We start from the raw sequence: 20,974 nt of genomic DNA on the forward strand, positions 1-20,974 counted from the left end.
GGGTCACAGCTAGTTATAAGCCTTATATGCGACAATTTGTATGTCTCTTTTGCATAGCTGTGGTAGCTACAGCTGTTAGATTATTGACTAAAGCTGTTGAGTTGTCTACTTAATAATGTACCAATTCTATTTATTTGATACCCTACCTAACCCTACTGTATATCTCTTACGTTGAAACCAAACACATCATTAAATATTTAGATAGACAGAGCTTAGAGAGATAGACAGATAGATAGATAGAGTTTTTATCTTATTACTTCATATAACACTAGATTTGATTATACGAAAGGACATAATGGCTTCACTTCAAACCTATTCGAATCCACCTCATCCATCAAATCAAGCATAATCATCCAATTCAACACAGTTTAAACTTCACCACGCATATAATGAAACGAAATTAATTACGATTCACACAAAACCTAATCCACACAATGGCTATCAGAGCGTATCATGAAAGGCTCATTAGTCACAAAGCACCATCTACTGACGAACCCATCAATATCTGTCATCAGCACCGAGCAGACGAGCTGGCGAGGTTACATAAATACTAGTTGTGTAATGCATGCCATTGGGTGAAAGCAGTGGCCTTGTGGACACACATCCGTCAGTGCTACAGGTGGGCCCGAGATTTGGTTTCATTCACGAAAATTTATCGCCCGTTCGATGTTTATTTTGGATGATTGGAATGGGAAACGATAAAACATTAATACCACATTGTAGAACAAGTGAATTTATTTCCAGTAAACACACGGTATACTTGACAGTTGGTCTATAGTAGTTTTTAGTTATTTTCATTTTCCAACCTTTTAACAGAGTTGATTCAAACTGAATTATTGTAGATAGGATCCTATAAAACCTGCATTTATAAGGAGCTATAATTAAATCTTACTCACCCAATTTCTATATATACACAAAGTAAAACGTTTTCTGTAATAACCACATTTATCTCAACTAGAGATGGTTCTCTTTGCCTACTTTAAAAAAATATATAATTTATCTTATGATTGGTGTCTCCTGTTAAGCACAAGCATCTGTCAGTAGGCTTCACTCTTGTGAAGGAGAATTTTATTTACAATCCTCAGTAATATTACAGTCGCGAAGTATCTGTTTGTGTTTCTTCTACATCGATACGGGGAGATTCTATGAGACAATTGTTTGTATTTGAAAATAATATACTCTTTATATAATATAAAAGCTAAGCTTTATAAAGCTACTAGCTGCACCCCGCGGTTTCACCCGCGTAAGTTCGTATCCCGTAGGAATATCGGGATGAAAAAGTTGCCTATATGTTATTCCAGTTGTTCAGCTATCTGCTTACCAAATTTCATTGCAATCGGTTCAGCAGTTATTGCGTGAAAGACCAACAATCATACACACATCCTTACAAACTTTCGCATTTATAATATTAGTAGGATGAAGCATCTATGAATCAGCTAGTTACATATAAAATTCAATATGTGTGTGTACTTACATACATACATACATGTGATAAAAAAGCAAATATGTCATTGATTTATTTAAATTGAAAGCCGATATGTCCAAATGCAGCGCAGTTCAATGTTCTCAGATGAGTATACACTAGGTACGTAGACAAGACTGCTAATTGCTAACTGCGACTCTCTTTTCGCATAGTTATGTCACGCGGTGCTACTCGCAACGCATTTAGACATAAGTTACTTTAGCTAACTTTAGATGGGTTTGCCGTTGATTTTCTTTTGTGTTAGTTTATTTAATGATAACACTAATATTCAATTTAAAAGTAAAAACATCTTGCAATAATAGGCAAATAGTTTGTAGTATATTCATTTATTGTATATTGATTCGTATTTTTCTCTTTAACTTTTTATTTTCATAACAATCTACATCACTTTGTTATCGATTCCCATTTTACTACGTTAAGTAAAAAAATGTTACAATAATTAAGTATTATAGATACAAATCAAATGATTTATAAATATGAACAAATAATTAATTATTTCAATCAAGCAATTTAATTTATATAAATTGCTTGCGCTACAAAAAATAGAATTTCAATCAATATTAATAACAATTCGCAATTCCAAAAAGTAATTAATCACATATTTCTCAGTATAAAAACAGTCCAAACGATAATGTGTAGGTACATAGGAATATAATGTCTGTTCTAGAAGCCCTTTGACATCATTCAATCGATAAATAGACTGCAATATTGCTCATTTCTTCAAAAGGTATACTTTTATGATTTATTTATCGAAGAATGGATTGAAGTAAGTATAAAATAATTTGTTTTCATGTACGATTTGATAAGATTTAAACAAACCATTACGCTTCGCAAACAAAAGTTTCATATTCTTTCCTCCACATCTCGGCCGCTGCTGCGAAGCTCATACAGTCATGTTATGCAATAGCAAGCTCCCTTCTTCGCCGACGTTCGCTTACACAACGCTCGGCGCGCTGCTTCGGCCATCACAGTCGTAATCCACGCGCCTTACCCTACCGACGACAAAACGGTCACCGTTACGCGAATTAAAAATAAGTGTTATTCCACTATTCGATATTTAAAAATTCGATTTTTTTTTCAAATAGTGCAAGCCCGGGATAGTGAGAGTGTTTGAAAGAGGGCGGAGCATGCGCCCGCGCTAAATTTCACTTTCTACGACGGGACACTGCGCGGTAAGCTTGAGTAATACCGTTCTATGTAAGCGGCAAGTGAATATACGATAACTTTCTTCACTTAGGAAGTACGATTGTTATGTTACAAGCTAGACATTACATACATACCTAATTGTGCTGCAAATCTGAAAGGTTTTGTATTGGGTTTTTGAAAAAGTTATAGCATCGATTTATCTGAAATAAGATTAATATACGTTTTATCCGGATTACGCACAAGTATGACTTTCATTGTTTGTGTATAATCCATAGCTGAATTCACATATTACTTGATTGTGCCAATATTTGTGTCAGTTACACATGAGCGTATTTTCTTCTCTTCGTTTTATTACAAATATTATGTATAACGTCAAAACAGACCACAATTTTTTAAATTTTATGTTCTGTAATATGATAAAGATATGACAATAATTTAGTAAAATTATTGAGGTAAACAATTACCTGTGTGAAAATAACTATAAAGCACTATCATTAATTCAATATCCAGCACGACATCAGCAGACATTCTTAAGGCATTGCGTGTCTTTGTCCGTGTATTCTTCTATCCTGTATCATTACCATTATAACCAATTCAATACGCTATAGAATATAATATATTGAGAACGCCGTTTTAGCAAATGTCGGTTAAGTTTTTTGTTTTTTGTGTGGTAAATCAAAATTATACGAAATATTTAATCTTTCAAAAGAATATAGACTCATAAAATATGGCAAGATTGTGAAGAACCAATCAAATACACAAGGAATAAAATTTGTCAATGAAACAATCCACACAGGTCAAGCTTAATTGTCTTTATTGTATATTGCCATTACAATAGTTGAACACTTACCTTATGACACAGACTAAATAATGCAATTACATTAACATCAGTATAAAATAAACGAGGGTGAAATTATTAATAGAAAGTAATACATTAAAAAGGATTATATTTTGTATAGTCTTAAAAACCAACAGTGCCTTTAAGTAATTTTCCGATATAGGTAAATAGCAACCCTTCTAATTATTTTTTCTATCATTGATTTAAACTAAACTATCAAATATACTGTAAAGTGAATAATACCAAACTACTAAATTTAAATAATCAATTACCACCACAACAACCGTTATTAATAACATATACAAGAGCAGTAATTATTCATAAAAAATCAACATGCTAAATGAAACACAATGATAAATAAATACATTGATATGTTAACATCGGTATTATGCTCGAAATGAGTCACAAATGTAAGAAATTAAATAAATATTAAACCGTTCTTCCGCGAACAATGTATAACAATAACTTCCGCAGAAGTATGTAACAGTGAAAACTATTTTCTTTTACTCAGTCACAAGAATTTTTACGTGAATTAATTGTTCACAATGTAATTGTGCGTGTTTGTACGCGTTCTGTGTTCGTGTGAGAACTCGACCAACGGTTGAATTTATTACTTTAGTGCGAAACAGTATCTGTTACTAAAGTTATCATCAATAGATATATATAATAATACACTGAAATTTTTAAGGATTTAGTTTTCGTTTCTCAGAGAAATAATTATTTTCTTTTTGTAAATTCTTCCGTAGGACTCTCAACTAGCAACTTTAGTAGATATTACATGAAACTTCCTCCATCCTGGCTCTCAAACTCAAAGAACTAAATACATTTTAAATATAACTTAATTATCTTTAATATTATAAAAACGGAACTTGTATATTTTAAGTATTTAAAACCAGCAAGCCTGATAACTTGCTTATCTTTGCTTATTTATAATCTAAACTGAGACACGTTCTCTATCAGTTAATCTATATAAAGTCTGCAATTTTTAGCTTAACCGTTACATGAAGATAGAGCTTGTTAGTTGTAGAGTTAGGGGCGTGTGGAGTTAGACCCTTGGCTCTACATGCGATTTGTACATTTTTTCAGAGTACAAGCCCTATGACCGCATCATGGCAACTCTTGGGATGTATCTTTACATAACATAATACATACGTACAGTTCTTATAATTATTTTCCTATGATTTCTTGAATTATTAATCCTACTATTAATACCAATCTAATAATAACAGCAAAAAATATAACAACGTCTATTTACATAATGCTAGACGCGAAAGTAACACTGCTTCATCTTATTTACCATATTTTACACCTATCAATACCAGTTTATACACACTAAGACTCTCTAGTACCTTCTATTGCATTACCTAACCATCATTATTATTTAGGATAGCGCAAGGCCGGTATCTCTGTGACATGTGAATACAAATCGATTGCACTAGCGATGCGGGTCGGCCACATAAATTAGAATGGCGAAAACCTGTATAAACCATCTCACGAGTCGCATGTGTAGCGAAATTAGTATTGCAACCGATTCAAGTCTAAAGGGTTTTAAACAATATGAAACCTTATACATGCAGCGAAATAACTCAAATAAAGTATTTTTTTTGTTTTAAATTTTATGCTAATTGTTACAACAATCAATTTTTTGTCGATGCATCATTTAATTATATTCTCTTAAATACAAATGAAAAGATGTTTCATTTGTGGGAATCGAGCAAGCTTCAGCACGAATTGGGCTAGCTCGCACCGAAGCACCACACCCACACAGAAAACCGGCGTGAAATAGTAACATGCTACTGGGAGTAAGTTTGAGAGTGTTTGTGAGTTGTTTGTAAGTTGTTTGTGAGTTGCTTGTGAGTTGCTTGTGAGTTGCTTGTGAGTTGTTTGTGAGTGAACATATTTAATGTTACTACTGTTAATAGGCATATTCCTTGACTTGTTCTACCAAATAGAAGTAGCCCTGTTTCTGACTAGTTTATTCAAACGATAAGGTTACACAACAGGCCTATTATAAAATAGCAATATTTTCCACAGTAAATATCGTAATTCTTTCTTCAATATCTTTTGTAAGCGACACTGTGTGAATCAGAACGAGTATTACCAACCGTTTCCCATTACCGTGTATTGTGAATATAGATTAGAATTTTCTATGGGAAATATAAGAAGATAGCTTTAGCCTGCGACTTCGTTCGTGTTGTGTGGAGTTAAGTAAAGATTCGCGTGTTTTTTATAAAATACCCAAGAACATGTGCAAATATAACTCAAAGAAAAAGTAAAAAATATTTTTGCATGATTCACACACATACTTGTAAACACATAGTTATAATTTTTTCATTTTTATTGAATATTCGACGCTCGTCCCGGCTCCGCCCAGATATCAAGATTCCTGTTTTATCCCAAGGGATCATTTAATCGGTATTCTGTATACCAAATTTCATCAAAATCCGTTCAGTAACTTCAGCGTAATTGACGGACAAACATCCAAACAAACAAACTTTCACAATTATAATATTAGTGTGATAGGGTGACTAGACGTATATACAAACTTTTAATAACGATATGAAAAAAATTTACTTCTTTCAAATGTTTTGGTACTTAAAATCTAATAAATGCTTGTTTGAAACCATTGTTCATGTTAAACACATGCTTATCAAGTGTCCCAAATTGTTCAAGTTACTATTAAGTTATTTGGAGCAGCCGTCACGCCTCTATCAGCGAATAAATCACTACAAACTTGAATTTAACCAGGTTTGAACAATTGCCAGTAGTTTGGATTTTTATAACACGATACAAATCTTGTTACTTGAATATAGCATAAGTTATACATAAATACAAAATATAGATGAAACTATTCCGTATTTTTTCTTTCAATTATTTTATAAACAAAAAAGAGCATTTCCTCAGATGCGGCAATATCGTAAGCAAAGGCAATTTCGCGCTAAATCCGTGTTTGCGGTCTTTGAACGTAAATATACTATGTCAATAATAAAATAAATTAGGTGGGGGGGGGGCATGAAAGGGGACCAAATGGTAACAATTTCCATACTGGACATGGGCGGAATCCTTATTTATTGGGTGGAGCCATTATTTAAGAGAAAACAACAATTTCCTATAAAAAAACCAATTTTTATGATTCTTTTCTTATTTGAAAGCTGGTGCCTACCATGTGGTCCCATCTAAATTTGGTCAAGTTCTGACAATTTGAAGCGTACATAAATACGTTTTGATATTAACCAGAATATTTCGAGATAGTAAAAAATTCCATTTGCTCTTCAAAACGTTAAAGCATCGCCTTTGTCTGTCTGAGTTGCAACCGTTGAACTAAAAAGTTTGTTTATACCTTAAAAGGCATCTTGAATGTATGTTTGCGGACTGTAGAAGGTTACCTTGTTGCATGTTTTTCTTATATCCTTTTTTATTCCACAGTTTGACAATTACATTTATTTCATTGAATTTGCGACTTGGCACTTTAGGAAATGCAATTTTATACAAGATATTTTTAAGGTAGGTAAACAAAATTTAAAATGGGACTCTATTAATAAGACTTCGATATCCATCTAGATAGACATAGACACAGATAGATCTGTCTGTCCGTCCGTCTGTTGGTTCAATAATGATATATTTTTATTGTCATAACAACAAATAATAAAATGTTGATGGTAAACAACGTTTGACAAGGTCATCAATTGGATGGGTAACCAATTTATTTTGCATTAACTCTTTAGCTTATTTATACGGAATCTTTAGTGACCCGACTTCGACTCGCACTTGACCGATTTTCTTTAATAGCTTGTTAATTGACTTAATATCAATGCTCTTTGATTCTACGTATATATATTAATTAAAAGCATGATGCGAATCATTATAACAAAAACTCTTTCATTCAATGATCAATATTGTATAAGATTAATAATAATTACCCATTCCATGTGCATGGACCAATTAATTATCACTCCTTATTACTTAGAAACATGATGATTCATGTGTGATCATATAGATGTTAATCACTCGCTTCCTCATCGTGAAAAAGATAGCTACGATGTGAATTTTCATAAATACTTTTTATAAATTGACGTTTAAATTACAATTTCGAGTTCACTTTATATTTAAACATATGCTATTACCATAAAGGAAAGTAAGGGCGAATTACACCAATTATGAATGATGGTTATATGAATAAATTGTTAATCTAATAACAACATCGGGCGTACAAACGCAGATACAAATTTAAAGAGACCCCTGATAATTCACTTAATTATATAAATATTATATAAGCTTTTAAGATACTCTCTCGTTCAAACACTACATCGTTTTCCTTGTGGTAGTTGGTTCAATCAATGATACCATTCTAAGTAAGTAGCACCTTACTCAGAAGGAAAGTTTAACGCAAAAAGAAGATGAAAAATAAAGGAAAAGTAAAGGCAAAGAATTTTAAGAGAATTTTATGCGACAAACGTCAAAATCCAGTAGCAAGTAGCAACAATCCATAATAATAAAAATACATTAAAACTGCGGTATGAATTATAATTAAATAGATTCTATTAAACTGTAAATTTAAATAATCCGATAACAATGAACCCTCACTTGTTACCTTAATGATCGTATGAGCGCTAACTTTCTCTTCAGCGCGATTCCGATATTGTAATTATATAGGAATGTACCTTTCTTATTCGGCTTCCTTAAACACGCCAGTATTATAAATTGACATAGTTAATATAATAAATCTTTGATTTTATAATACACTCGATACAGACAGAATAGCGTTTTTCTGTACTCTCGTTATTATGGCACGTATAGGCCCGTTTTCTTTTCCTCACCCTTCCCAGTCCATTCTTCCTTTCCAGATGTCAATCCTTTCCTTATCCCTCAACTCTTAAGAACAGGCTGTGCGCTCGCAGAGGCACTACCTCTACGAATATTCATGGGCGGTAGTGATCGCTTACTATCAGGCGAACCACCAGCTCAGACAGCCCGCTACGACAAAAAAATTATCCTTCAAATTTACAAAAAAAAACCTATAAAAAGCACATGTCCAATTTACCACATGTTACAATAATATTATTCAGACATGGGAAGTTTTTCAATTCTTCGAAGTCATTATTATCGCAAAACTACAGCTTCGTCGCCTTTTTATGGGACGTGATAGAGATTCCGAAAACAGGGACTACTAATCAGTCGATTAAATACTCAAAAAGCTAAATATCTGAGTATTCTGTTAGATCAACATTTGAACTTAAAGAGACACACGTCAGCTCTCTGACCGTATCCGTAACATTTCAGGTATCAACAAAACTTCGGGAAACCAACTCGAAATGATCTACTTAATTGTATATATCATTGTATATATCACTTTAATGAGCATTCTCACTATCATTTTTTACCTCAAAACTTTGTACTAGTGAGGCGACCTTCCCTCCTTCCCCGTGAAATATTTGTCTCGATATGACAATTTGAAGGCAGTTTTGTTTGAAATAAGGTTAACTAAAATTAAGTCAACTTACATTGCTGCTTCATAATTTATAAAGCAACATCTCACACAAGTATATTTGTTCAACTTTCATGTTTATTTCCACTTTTTTATTTACTTTTACGTTACGTCGGACCTAATACGTATATTTAGACCACGCTTTTACGGCCCCTGCTTGCCTTGACCTCCCACACAAGGACATATTATGATAGATAATCTGTTATTCTTTCGTGTTTAATCTTTAATCCTAAAAACGCGGTAGAATTTAGCAAAATTGCAATTAATAGTAAAGTCAAGGCGTAATGTTTATTTTTGTAGAAAAGTTTGGTAATTTTTGTTTTGAGTTTATTATTTATTTATAAAAAACACGTTGAAACATTTAATAAAATTATTTTGTGTTTTTGACATCCATGACTTTTCTTTTATCTATAAAACACAGAAACTTTTAAATTAATTACAATATAAATAAAGAATAGCGTACTTCGTTAAATTACATTTTTATTTGAAAAATAAATAAATAAACAAACAAAAATATATAACCTGCACCAATAATACACATACAATAGATAATGAGAACGATTTCGCAACACAAATAAAGCCACCATTCACGGAACAATCGAGTGTTGCAAGTTGCAACTGTACAGGAAACGGTTGCATCAACCCAATACAAAGCAAATACAAGTACCTGTGAGTTTGACCCATGGGTCACAGGGTGTGTAAATGTCGTGATATACTTAAATACCTTAATATTCTCATCAATTTTATACGATGTGCAATTTGGCGCCAAAAATTATAATAACGTAAATCTATGATAAATGATATAATAACATGTAGGAATTTTTAATGCATATATGATATTCAAAAATTTAATGTAAATACATATTTATATAAATATTCTGTTTGTTTGGTTATATGTGTTATATGTCTATAAATGTGGCCTCTTTAATCTTCCCATCAGGCAAACCACCAGCTCAGTTGCCAGCCCTGGCATATGGAAGTGAAGTTTAATTCCGATCTTAACTTTACCTTCTATTTATCTATAAGACATAGTATCTAAAGAAACAAATAATTTACTAAGTTTCCATGTCTGTCTGCCTGTCTCTTCTTCACTACTGAACCACTGAACCGATTTGCATGAAATGTAATACAGAGTTAGTTTGAAACTAGAGACATACGAGAGTTTTTTCCCCAGAAAACCCACCTTGCCTGCCAGAAAGGCAAGGCCCCGGCTTCGCCCGTGGGACATATATTATACTCTATATCACTCAGAGAAATTGCAATATTGAAAGAATTTTTGAAATCGGCTCATCAGAATTTGCGTGAAAACTTTAAAAACATTAAAATTCGTATAGTAATAGTTCGTTTAGTTATTATGTTGCAGACCTTTACTATCCGCAAATTTAATTTGTTTCGTAATTATAAATGATTTGATACTTCCTTATTATTTATTTAAGGTCAAACGAAATAGAAATTAAAAAATTATATTATTTTCTTTTTCACTTATTTTTAATTTTACTTTTCAACTTTAACGAATTTTATTAATATGCCTTAAAATGATACTAAATTTTCATTTTAAATAATTAAAAATTTTAGATGAAATATATAATTTTGTGAAATCTTTTCTATGTTAAACTAAAAATAAATGTGAAATTTTTTATACGTTTACTTAATAAAACTTAATATACGACGTAAAATGTTTTTAATTCGCCGATTCTATCACGATTCTTTCTTCACCAACTGGTATAAGGGTGATGTGGATATTGGATTGCACATTCTCACCTTAACCACAGATAGCATAATACTATACTTTATAAAAATTATCCTCAGTAGGTTCGTTCTAAAAATGGCGATATTATTCAAATTGTGCTCAACAAATACTTTTTTACACGCAGTTGTATTGTTTTATTAATGACAGGTGAGGTGTAAGCTTCACTCGGATAGCAAGAGATTTCACTCTCATGGTGGCCGGATATCGGGGTCGTTCACCTGCGCTGCGCTGCGGCTATGTTAGTGCGAAAGTACTGAATCCCTGCATTAAATGTAAAAAAAACTTTATCTAAATATATATAACTGAAAGGTGAACTAACTGGCATACTGATCTATCAACGCACAGCCCACACTGACGGATAGTGCTGTAATTTGGTATGCAGATAGATGTTATGACGTAGGCATCCGTTAAAAAAGGATTTTGATAAATTCTACGATAAAATAGGACAAAATAAATTGTACCATGAAAATTGATTAAGACCACGCGTATGAAATACGTTTTTAGGTAAAATATACTCTTTCTGATTGATAATACATTATAATTCATAGACGCTTCATGCTCAGCATTACAGATAAATTAGTACAGATAGTAAAAGAGTAGATATCCCTCCGTAATTAGTAAATTAAACATTAAAATAACGATAATTTGTACAAGTGTAGCTCCGCGTATCCGCTTACTAGAGCAGAACTAATTCATGGCTTCACAAACGTTTTGATAAACAATGCCTTGTATTCAAATGTATTGTGAAAATGAGCAAATATTATGTGCCTTTCACTGGTCGTGCAAGGGCAGTTATATAATTAGATATTTATTTTAAATCGTTTTAAAGTGAAACTATTTAATGGCGACGGGAGAAAATTGAGGAACTCGTCAAGTTAGGTACATCAGGGGAGAATTGATGTATAGAGAGAGATGTATAGGAGAAGGAAGAAAACTTAGTATGTTACGGAGTTTTTCCTTGTATCATAATATGTAGCTTTTATTTTATTTTATATAAATATTTTCGAATTTGCATGCGATTTAACAAATATAAAGTTTTTATACGTAACTTTTTATAAAGTTCTGTGGAACTTTAAACAAAAAACTTGGAATTTGAAGAAACATATTCTACATATACTTATATAATTGAGTCAAAATCGATTGATTGCATCAGCAAGGCCTTTTTATACCTTAATACCGTTTTGTATATTTATCTCTTCTATTTTATTTGTAGGAATAAATATTAAAACACACGTGCGATACATTATCACCGCTCAGAGACACACGAGACACGGAAACGCCGACAATTTCCATTTGCACAATAACTTTTAGAAACTCATCGTAAATTATATAAAAAGCCAGTCGCTAGAACCATTATAAGAATTATATGAATAAGTATTACATGACAATAGGCAACTTTTATGCTTTTATGTATAAAAACTATGCCTATTACTATATGTCTACTTTTACAGTCATTTATCTTGCATACAACGAGATAATAAATACAAAATAAGATGTAAAACGAAGAATCAAAAGCTTTTATTGATTACGTACATGTATAATAAACAATTGATAATCAAAAAAATTATCAGTCAAAATTTCTGATATATTGTTACCCATCATAAAATCTATTTGCGCATTTAGAAACTTGAGTAGAATACAAACACATCCTGAAATCTTACTTTTTTGCACGATCGGGCTTTATATATGTATTGTGTGCATTCAGAAATTGAAGATACAATTTAAAAGAATAACAGAGGCTGTCAACAAGCAGTAAAGTAGCATTACCCAGATTTTTATGCAAAACATTATTTTCTAACATTGTTGTATTTATGTGCGCACGCGCAGCTTGATAAGCGGAACGATTCATTGGCAGATACTTTGAATCCAATAAACTATCTTTAGCTACATTAATAATGTGTACTTTCTTCTGTTTTTCCATTAATAAATAAATATCTCTAAGCTTATGTAACGAAATTCATAATTTTATTTAAATTTTAGGCGACGTTTATTCATTAATTCACAAAAAAGAAAACAAATAAAGTGTTTTATAATTTATTGCGTTGAATTAATGCGAGTATTAAGAAATTAAAGACTTAACGTTTTTACAATGTTTTATAATCAGGATCGCTAAAAAATGCGATTAACCTGGTCGCTAAAAAATGAAGTCGCTATAAATCTTACCAATCCTGCTTCCTACTATCCTACTAATACTATAAATGCGAAAGTTTGTAATGATGTGTATGTGTTTGTTGCTCTTTCACGCAAAAACTACTGACCCGTTTACAATGAAATTTGGTACGTAGACAGCTGGACAACTGGAATAACATATAGGCAACTTTTATACCGATATTCCTACGGGATACGGACTTGCGCGGGTGAAACCGCGGGGCGCAGCTAGTAAAATAATAATTGCCATATTTAAAGCTATTATTTGACTCTGAATAAACCAATATAACCTAAAAAAAGTCTTAAACTATATTGATACCCTTCCCCAAACCCAATATATAATTTTAACACATTTGTATGCGTATCTGTCTACTCTATCTCTAATTAAAAAACATTCAAAGTATAATTAATTTCAACAAATGTACAATTAATAGATTACAAAACACAACCGGTTTTAAGCATGCCCACTAATTTAGAAATATAACTCAAACTACGCATCTCTTTGCCGCTAGTGAAAGTGAAAATTCATTTTGTTTCTTTGCTTTACACTTTACTGGGCACAGTTTAATCAAAATCCATTAAGCCTCGGGTTTAGCTGTTACTACGAGTATTATGAAGTTAATTAATTTTCTACTAGATACATTTTCTGTATTAATTTAAAATATGTAAACGGAAATTAATGACTTCTGTACGTTGAAGAATACTGGTAATACCTACGTATGCTTTAAGGATCGATAAATATATGTTTAGTTAAATGTTAGGTACACCATGTCAGTGTAAAATGGTGGGGAATTCAACTAGCAGTATTACACTTCTCTATATTATTAGCTATTTAAACATTTCTGACACGATATACGGACATAACTGCACACATCCGAAAGTTTGAAAGCTACACATGTAAAAGTTATTTACATGTGTTGTATAATCACTTGCCGCAACTGTCATGCGATGTAATGAGACACTTTATACAACTGATACCATAATTTCTTTACTACTTTAAATGCTTGCGTTACCTCTCAAATGATCCTATAGTAGTAGCAGATGTAATAGGTTGATGCAATAACCGAATGTATCTTAATCTATATATATACTTGTAACAGAAATGTTGTTGTATAGATAATGTTGTGAATCGAGATGAGTTCGACTAATTTTCTATTTTTCTCTTTACAGATGGCTCCCGTAAATACACTACGGATATGTGCCATTCTCTGGCTGTTCTGCGCCATCAGCGTTGGAGCCGATGCCAACGACAATACCACGACCACCAAGACAATAAGGACCACTATCCTACCGTCAAGGACAACACGAACAGAATTAAAAGTATCAAGAAGTCTCAATCCCCACGATACGCAGACTGTTAACGTCAGAACTAAATCTGGACACCTAACGCAACTAATAGTAAAAAAGAAAGATGCAAAGTCTTCGACCCACGCTAGCAGCACCACCCCAGCGCCAACCACCATTTCGGTAAAAACGACTTTACCAAACGTAAAATTTAACACAACAGAAGAAAACAAAAACAAAACAGACTCGAGGGATCAAAGAAAATTGAACTTAGGTCCTGTCAGTAGTGATTTAGCTGGTTTCGATTACTATATCAATCGCAATAAACACGATGAATTCAGTGATATCAAGGCTGAATATGGAAACTGGTCACCGGTGTCTGTCTATCCCGAATCTCACATACAAGAAAATGGTGGCAAACCCCAAACAGACCCTGAAACTTCCAGCTATTACCCCACATACGATAATCAGGAAAAAGTAGAAAACAAAAAGGTTTACATAACATCGACGAGTTATATGGACTACAACGGCCCTATCAAAAGCTATCGTTTTGATCCGCACAACCCTGTTATCAAAAACGATAGAAATCCAGTATACATAGAAGTTGTTAGCACTAAAGTTTCAGACGGTGACGCTAAATCTTTCAAAGTGCCCGACCCGGTTATGGTGAGCTCAGATTCAATGTACGTGAAAAAGGCTATCGATAAATTCAACAAACGAGGAAGATCGATATTAACTTTAGGTGATGATGGAATACCAGAAATTCAAGGTATTAGAATGCCGGATGATGAGTCAGATAAGAAGACGTGGAGGAATGCGCGCGTTGTTAATGGTGAACTTGTCCCTTACCCTGAAGGCTACACCCCACCTAAAGCCATACCAGAAGCCGATGTGTACCCGGACTTAGCTGCTGCCGATCCAGCGCAGAACTTGGGACCATTTACTAAAGAAGATAACTTTGAACCGAAAGATGGACCGTTTACTAAATTCGACAACATTAAATTCGAATCAGATGATTTCGTTCCGTCTGTACAATATAAGCCTAAAAAAGATAACCATTACATCAAATCTGGATACGGGCCTTTCACAAAGGCTGATAATTCTAAAGTGGCTAACTCTAAACTAATCGAATATATCAAACAGATCAATGACCAAGAGTTAAAACGCGATTATTTCAGCGGTCGCAGTTCAAGAGCTCACACTGGCGACCTAGATTACGCGGAGAGTCATATTCAGAGGCGTATGTTACAACATCCAGGTGAAACAAATTTCCCAAATTCTATAATGTACACACCGAAAAACGCAAAGCCAGGCTACGATGAGAGCGTACGCAATCCAGTTCTTCAATACGCTCACCCAGATCTCGGGGTACAACCGGCTAAAGCTACTCGAGATAATATTGAAAATTATGAAAACAAACGAAAGATTAATTATTATACTAGTGTTGTACCAAAAAGCGCTCATCCGTACCCAATGGAACCCATTAACGGATATAATCAGCAGCGCAGTCAAAACATGCCATCTAATAACCGGTATTATGAGGATGAATATAACAAGTTTTCATATTACGACCACAGCCCGGCAAAATACCCGTATGGCTATGGTTTTATCAAACGCGTTCCAGAGCCATCATTATGGCAACGCTTCACAAACTCGATGAAAGATACCATCAATAGCGCAAGTCAGACGGTGCAACAGTTCACCAAACCTTTAATAGACCCTATTGCAAAAGTAACACAACCGATATTTGATCCTCTCGCGGAGGCCACACAGAAGATATCTCATAACCTGGGTTTGTATTCCTCAAATTCTTTACAAAGTCAGAGGTACGCTCAGGATAAGATCGGAGTAGCCGCTGCGGCTTCTGGTGCACCGGCGATGCTTCCAGCTTTAGGACTGATGGCGGGTGGTGCTGCTTTAGGCCTTGGTGCAGTAGCTGTTGGAAGACTGCTAGACGTGAATCTAATGCGCAGCGCTGACGACAGCGCCGATGCAATGGAAAAGGAACACAAACGCTCCTTCGGCGACGCGGTTTACGATTACGACAGAAAAATTCTCAGCAGGCAAAAGTTCTACGACGACAATTACAAGATGCCCAGCGAGAACGTGTACGTGGTTATGTCGCCAGACGGTAGCGACAGAACGAAACGCCACGTCAGTTTCTACGAGCCTTTCCATGTTGTTTCTGGTGTCAGACAGCGGCGGAGCGTGAAGAGAGCTCTAGTAGACGACATGACGGATGACCTGCAGCACATAGATTCGAACCCGGCACAGTCAAGTCTGACGTCCGCGGCGATGGACTTGGTGAAACAGACGGACTGGAGAGACTCACAGTGTGCAAAATTCACATTCTGCAAGGTCCTCACCTCACAGCCCTCGGACTCCATATTTTCAATGGAAAAGAAAATGGAGTCGCTTCTTAAAATGTAAGTTTTTGTATAAACTTACTGGCTAGCCCGCAATTATCCACGCATAGTTTCTGTTCCCTTGAAATTTCCGGGATAAAACCTATCTTATGTCCTATATTATAGTCTCTCAAAGACCATATCCCAAATTTAATCCAAATCGGTTTTGTAGCTTAGGTGGAAGGGAAGGGAAGGAAGGGAGACAGACAGACAGACATAGTTACATTCGTATTAATAATATTAGTATGAATTTCGATATTCACTCGAGTCCCATATAAATCTTAGTTAAGATCAAAATATCTACAGTCATGAATATACATATTTAAAAAACCATTCACACCTTTTATACACGCGTGGTAAATACATAAGACAAGTCTTTCAAACTAGTTATTTACATCGACACTTTCTATGGGTCAATAAACATCGCATTGTAAATATGCTTATGTCACATAAGGTTTTCTATATTCTGTTTTTAAGAAATCATGTTTCATAAAAATATGCTTTAATGAAAGTCTATCCTATAATCCCGCTTTTAGGAAACAACTTATTTATCTAATAAACTAGGCACTTCTAATACATAGATTTCCATAAATTTACAAATTTCTTATATTTGTTTCATATTTCTAGTGTATTATTCTGAACCATCATTTATTTGAATACCGAATATCAGCTGATTCCATTCTAATCCACGATTCATTTCACTTTTTTTGTGAATGGCAACAAATATAATGCATACTTTCCGTTCGCGAATATCACCACAGATTACTAAATAGTTGCTACGTATATATTACAAACATTCTATTTTCAAACACTCGAATCAACATTCCAAAATTGAAAGTAGCGCGTAATCATCATAAGCTTTAAAATTAAAAGCACATCAATCTTTAAATCAATAATTAGAATTAGCCTCGATAATCGACCATAACATATTAATTTATGATTATGTATTGCTTACGCAATTGAATTATTTTCTCTCTCATCGATTTATATAATAATCCTCGCATTAACCTCATAAAATCTTGATCGGCTCATTCAAAATGTATTTATGAATAAATATTAGGAATGCGCGCTAATTTGTGATGTGTTTAAATTTGGTAAAAATATCTTATGATTCCAAAAATCTAACCGCCTACCATTTCAATATACGAGCATACTAGTTGTGTTATGCTATTCGTGCTGTGCATGAGCATAAAGCCCTGCTTTAGGAGGTTGCTTTAGTCCTCTAATTGGTTTTTGTCCTTTAGAAAAAGTAACCTTTTAGTTATTGACACTAAAATGATAACAAATGCTAAATTGAAGTCCTTGTTTCTCCGTAATTTGTATCATAAACATGCATTGCAGGATGGTATATATTAATAATAATAGTTTAAAAAAACTAAAAAACACGCTTTAACAAAAATCATATTTTGCAAATTGAAAAGTGGAATAATTTTATCAAATTAGTGTATTGTCATCGGTCCTCAATAAATCTACAAAGTTTGAACGAAATCTGGCCGTTTAAAGTGGGTCAAAATCGCACCCAAAGAAGTCGGTTACAAACAAACATACAGGTGAAGCTAATAAAAAGCGTGTAAAAAGGTTTGAGAGAAAAAAGGTTTGAGCGATGTACGCGTGGTGATTGACCGTGTATTGATACACTGAGATGGATAATTGCTGATACGATCTCCATAATCCATATTCATGAATATGATCCACTGACATACATACTGCGGTACAAAATGCAAATTTTTATACTGGCCTTAGCCCGCGGCTTTACTTATGGCAGGAGTTGAAGCCGTTTTTTATCCTTCATAAATAAATCCGTATTTTAAATCGGGAAAGTGTAATAAGAAAATAAATGGCAGGAAATAGTTATCTGAGGTCCTAATCACTCTTTCACTACTGCTCAATAGGTACTTATTAATTATTATTATTACCAACGCATAAAATAATCTTTCAATATATATAACTATAATTTGATCTCGACACGTTTAATTACTTAAGGACTTTTTCATATTCTTTTCTATTTATTGCCTGGGTACTATAAAAATAAATCAATTTACAATTAGCGCCGAAAATCTTAGAGAATGCAAAAGTATGAAAATTTTCGAATACGAAATTCGGCAGAACGCTCAGCAAAGCATTCCAAAGAAAATATATGGAGAAAAGTGAAATGCATTCGTTACTAAGCAGTTAATATTTTCTTCACGAATAGTTTCGCAGTTTTCGCCCCACCCTGACCACGCAATGTCACACGTTTTTAACACGCTTTTATTTGCTCCACCGTATGTTTGTATATTTGTATATATCTGTCTTCTTAATACTCGATATTGACCCAATTTATAAAATATTTAGTGGTTTGTACAAAAAAGTGTTAGCTTGCGTTTCGTTTCACACGAGCAGTGTACATTTGAACAAATAAATATCTTCTTTGTGTCAAAAAAGACGTTCCTTAGTTTTTTTACGTTTCTGCGTTTTATAATTACATATTACTAAAGAAATACAGTGCACAATAGTACAATAGTACAGTTCAGAATAAATAACTCTAATTTAATTAATTTCAAAAATATTCTGTCCAATTGTTCTTAATTAAAATTTCAACAATTTTAACTAGGTGATACACGGAATAATTTAAAATTAATAAACGAATATTGAGATTATGTAACCGTAGAATGACGTAACCGTCGAATTTTACATCAGACAGTTTGCCGCCAAAACTAACCTCCGTTACATAAAATCGGATACGTGGACAGTGAAAGTGTGCGAGCGGCATTCCAAACTGGCCGGCGGAAAATTTGTACAATTTATTAATTATTGCGGAAATGATTTATGACTCATGATACGGTGCATATATCTAATATTAATTAATATTTTTGTCAGGTTTCATTGTTGCCTATAATTGTGACACAATTATTTCAATGAATGTTGCAATTGCATGTGTTTGTGTGTATGTAAATTGTACATACTTTTCACACGAAGCAAGTATTGTATACCATTGATTTGTATGTGAATAATTACATAGTATAAACATAGTATAGACATAGTATAAAGCAAAGTCACTTGCCGCGTCTGTCCCTATGTAGGTATGTATGTTTGCCTAGATCTTTAAACTACACAACGGATTTTGATGGGGTTTTTTTTAACAGTGATTCAAGAGGGAAGTTCATATAAGTGTCAAGACATTCTTAATTCGAAAGTGTTTTTTTTGTCACTACAATTCTGTAGGTTTTGAAACGTTTGATTCGGTCCAATTTTTTTATAAGAATGGTAGGTACCATCCCTCCTCCCAGGAAACTGGGTGGCCATTATTTGGAGAACAGAATTATTGTATTCACATTCACTTCTATTCTATTTAATTTCTCTTATTCTTCGTCCATTGATTATTAAGTTTCAGTAAATATTAAAAGATCAAGTGAAAAGTGGTTCATACGAAAAAAACACGTTAAAAATAATAACTTAAGCGATAAACTGATAAGGTAGGTATGTGTTAATTTGTACAAGTTTTCGATGATCACGCGGTAAAAACCGTTGAGTTTCTTATCGTGAAAGCGGAACTGGCCCTACAAAGAGTCAAAGTTACCGCACCGCGCCTTGCTCGTAAGGTTTTCGTTCAAATATAGAAATTGTGAAGTCGGCCGAGTAAACAACCTTATGAAGGTAACCTATATACTTCAATGAGGAAAATATCGTATCGTATTACACGTGTTTTCTTTGAAATTATTTTCTGTATTAATTAGTAATGGAACACATTTTATGCCTATTTCAATAATTGAGTCGTTCTGGGTGTCTAGCTACATATAAAAACTAATGAGCTCATATAAGTTTAATCTTTTATTACATTATTACTATTGTTTTATCATTTCTTTAATTACGAATTTTTGTATGTCTATAACAAACCTAAACATGTACAAAGGTATATTATTTATTAATTACATCAAAAACCTGCTAACCATGTTATACTTCATATAACATCCAAATATTTGAACATTTGCGCCCCTACATTACATTAGTAGAGTACTTGTGACATGATTAAAAAACTCTTTATTAACTCTATAATGAATACATTTCCAGGTTATCAAGAGGAAACAGCGCAAATGCAGCTGCAGTGGCCCACCAGCTGGGAGACGTGATGGCTGCCAGCAGGGATCACGACTGTTCCAGATTTTATTGTGAATTACAGTGATATATATAATTTCCCACCTCTACAGAACTTAAAAGAAAGTTTATTTAAAACGTGACATGTCCTATAAGAAACATAGTAAAGATCTGTGGAGTTGAGAACTATATCTAATAGAATTGGTTTGCTTAGCTTTGGATACAAATGAATAATTCTATAGTTATTTATTTGTCTAGAACATAGATTCGTTTTAAGCAGATATACATATAATAATATATTTGACAACCGACAGATATGTGAGTAAATATCAACATCTAAACAATTGTTTTGTACTAGATT

At 33.4% G+C, this 20,974-nt stretch overlaps 1 protein-coding gene across 1 annotated transcript; it reads left to right on the forward strand.

Moving 5' to 3' along the window:
- Positions 1-2,414: 2,414 nt before the first annotated feature.
- Positions 2,415-20,768, forward strand: LOC119832738. The gene is made up of 3 exons (XM_038356458.1): positions 2,415-2,655; positions 14,021-16,560; positions 20,590-20,768. The coding sequence occupies exons 2-3, from the start codon at positions 14,021-14,023 to the stop codon at positions 20,699-20,701; spliced, it is 2,652 nt and encodes an 883-aa protein (XP_038212386.1). The 5' UTR covers positions 2,415-2,655; the 3' UTR covers positions 20,702-20,768.
- Positions 20,769-20,974: the final 206 nt, after the last annotated feature.

This window comes from Zerene cesonia, chromosome 16 (genome assembly GCF_012273895.1).
Source record: "Zerene cesonia ecotype Mississippi chromosome 16, Zerene_cesonia_1.1, whole genome shotgun sequence".
Taxonomy (NCBI): domain Eukaryota; kingdom Metazoa; phylum Arthropoda; class Insecta; order Lepidoptera; family Pieridae; genus Zerene; species Zerene cesonia.

Bases quoted from the DNA above. Each gene is read 5' to 3' on its own strand.
- LOC119832738 (XM_038356458.1), top strand. From the start codon at position 14,021: ATGGCTCCCGTAAATACACTACGGATATGTGCCATTCTCTGGCTGTTC. The intron at 16,561-20,589 runs GTAAGTTTTTGT...ATACATTTCCAG, and splicing joins ATGGAGTCGCTTCTTAAAAT to GTTATCAAGAGGAAACAGCG.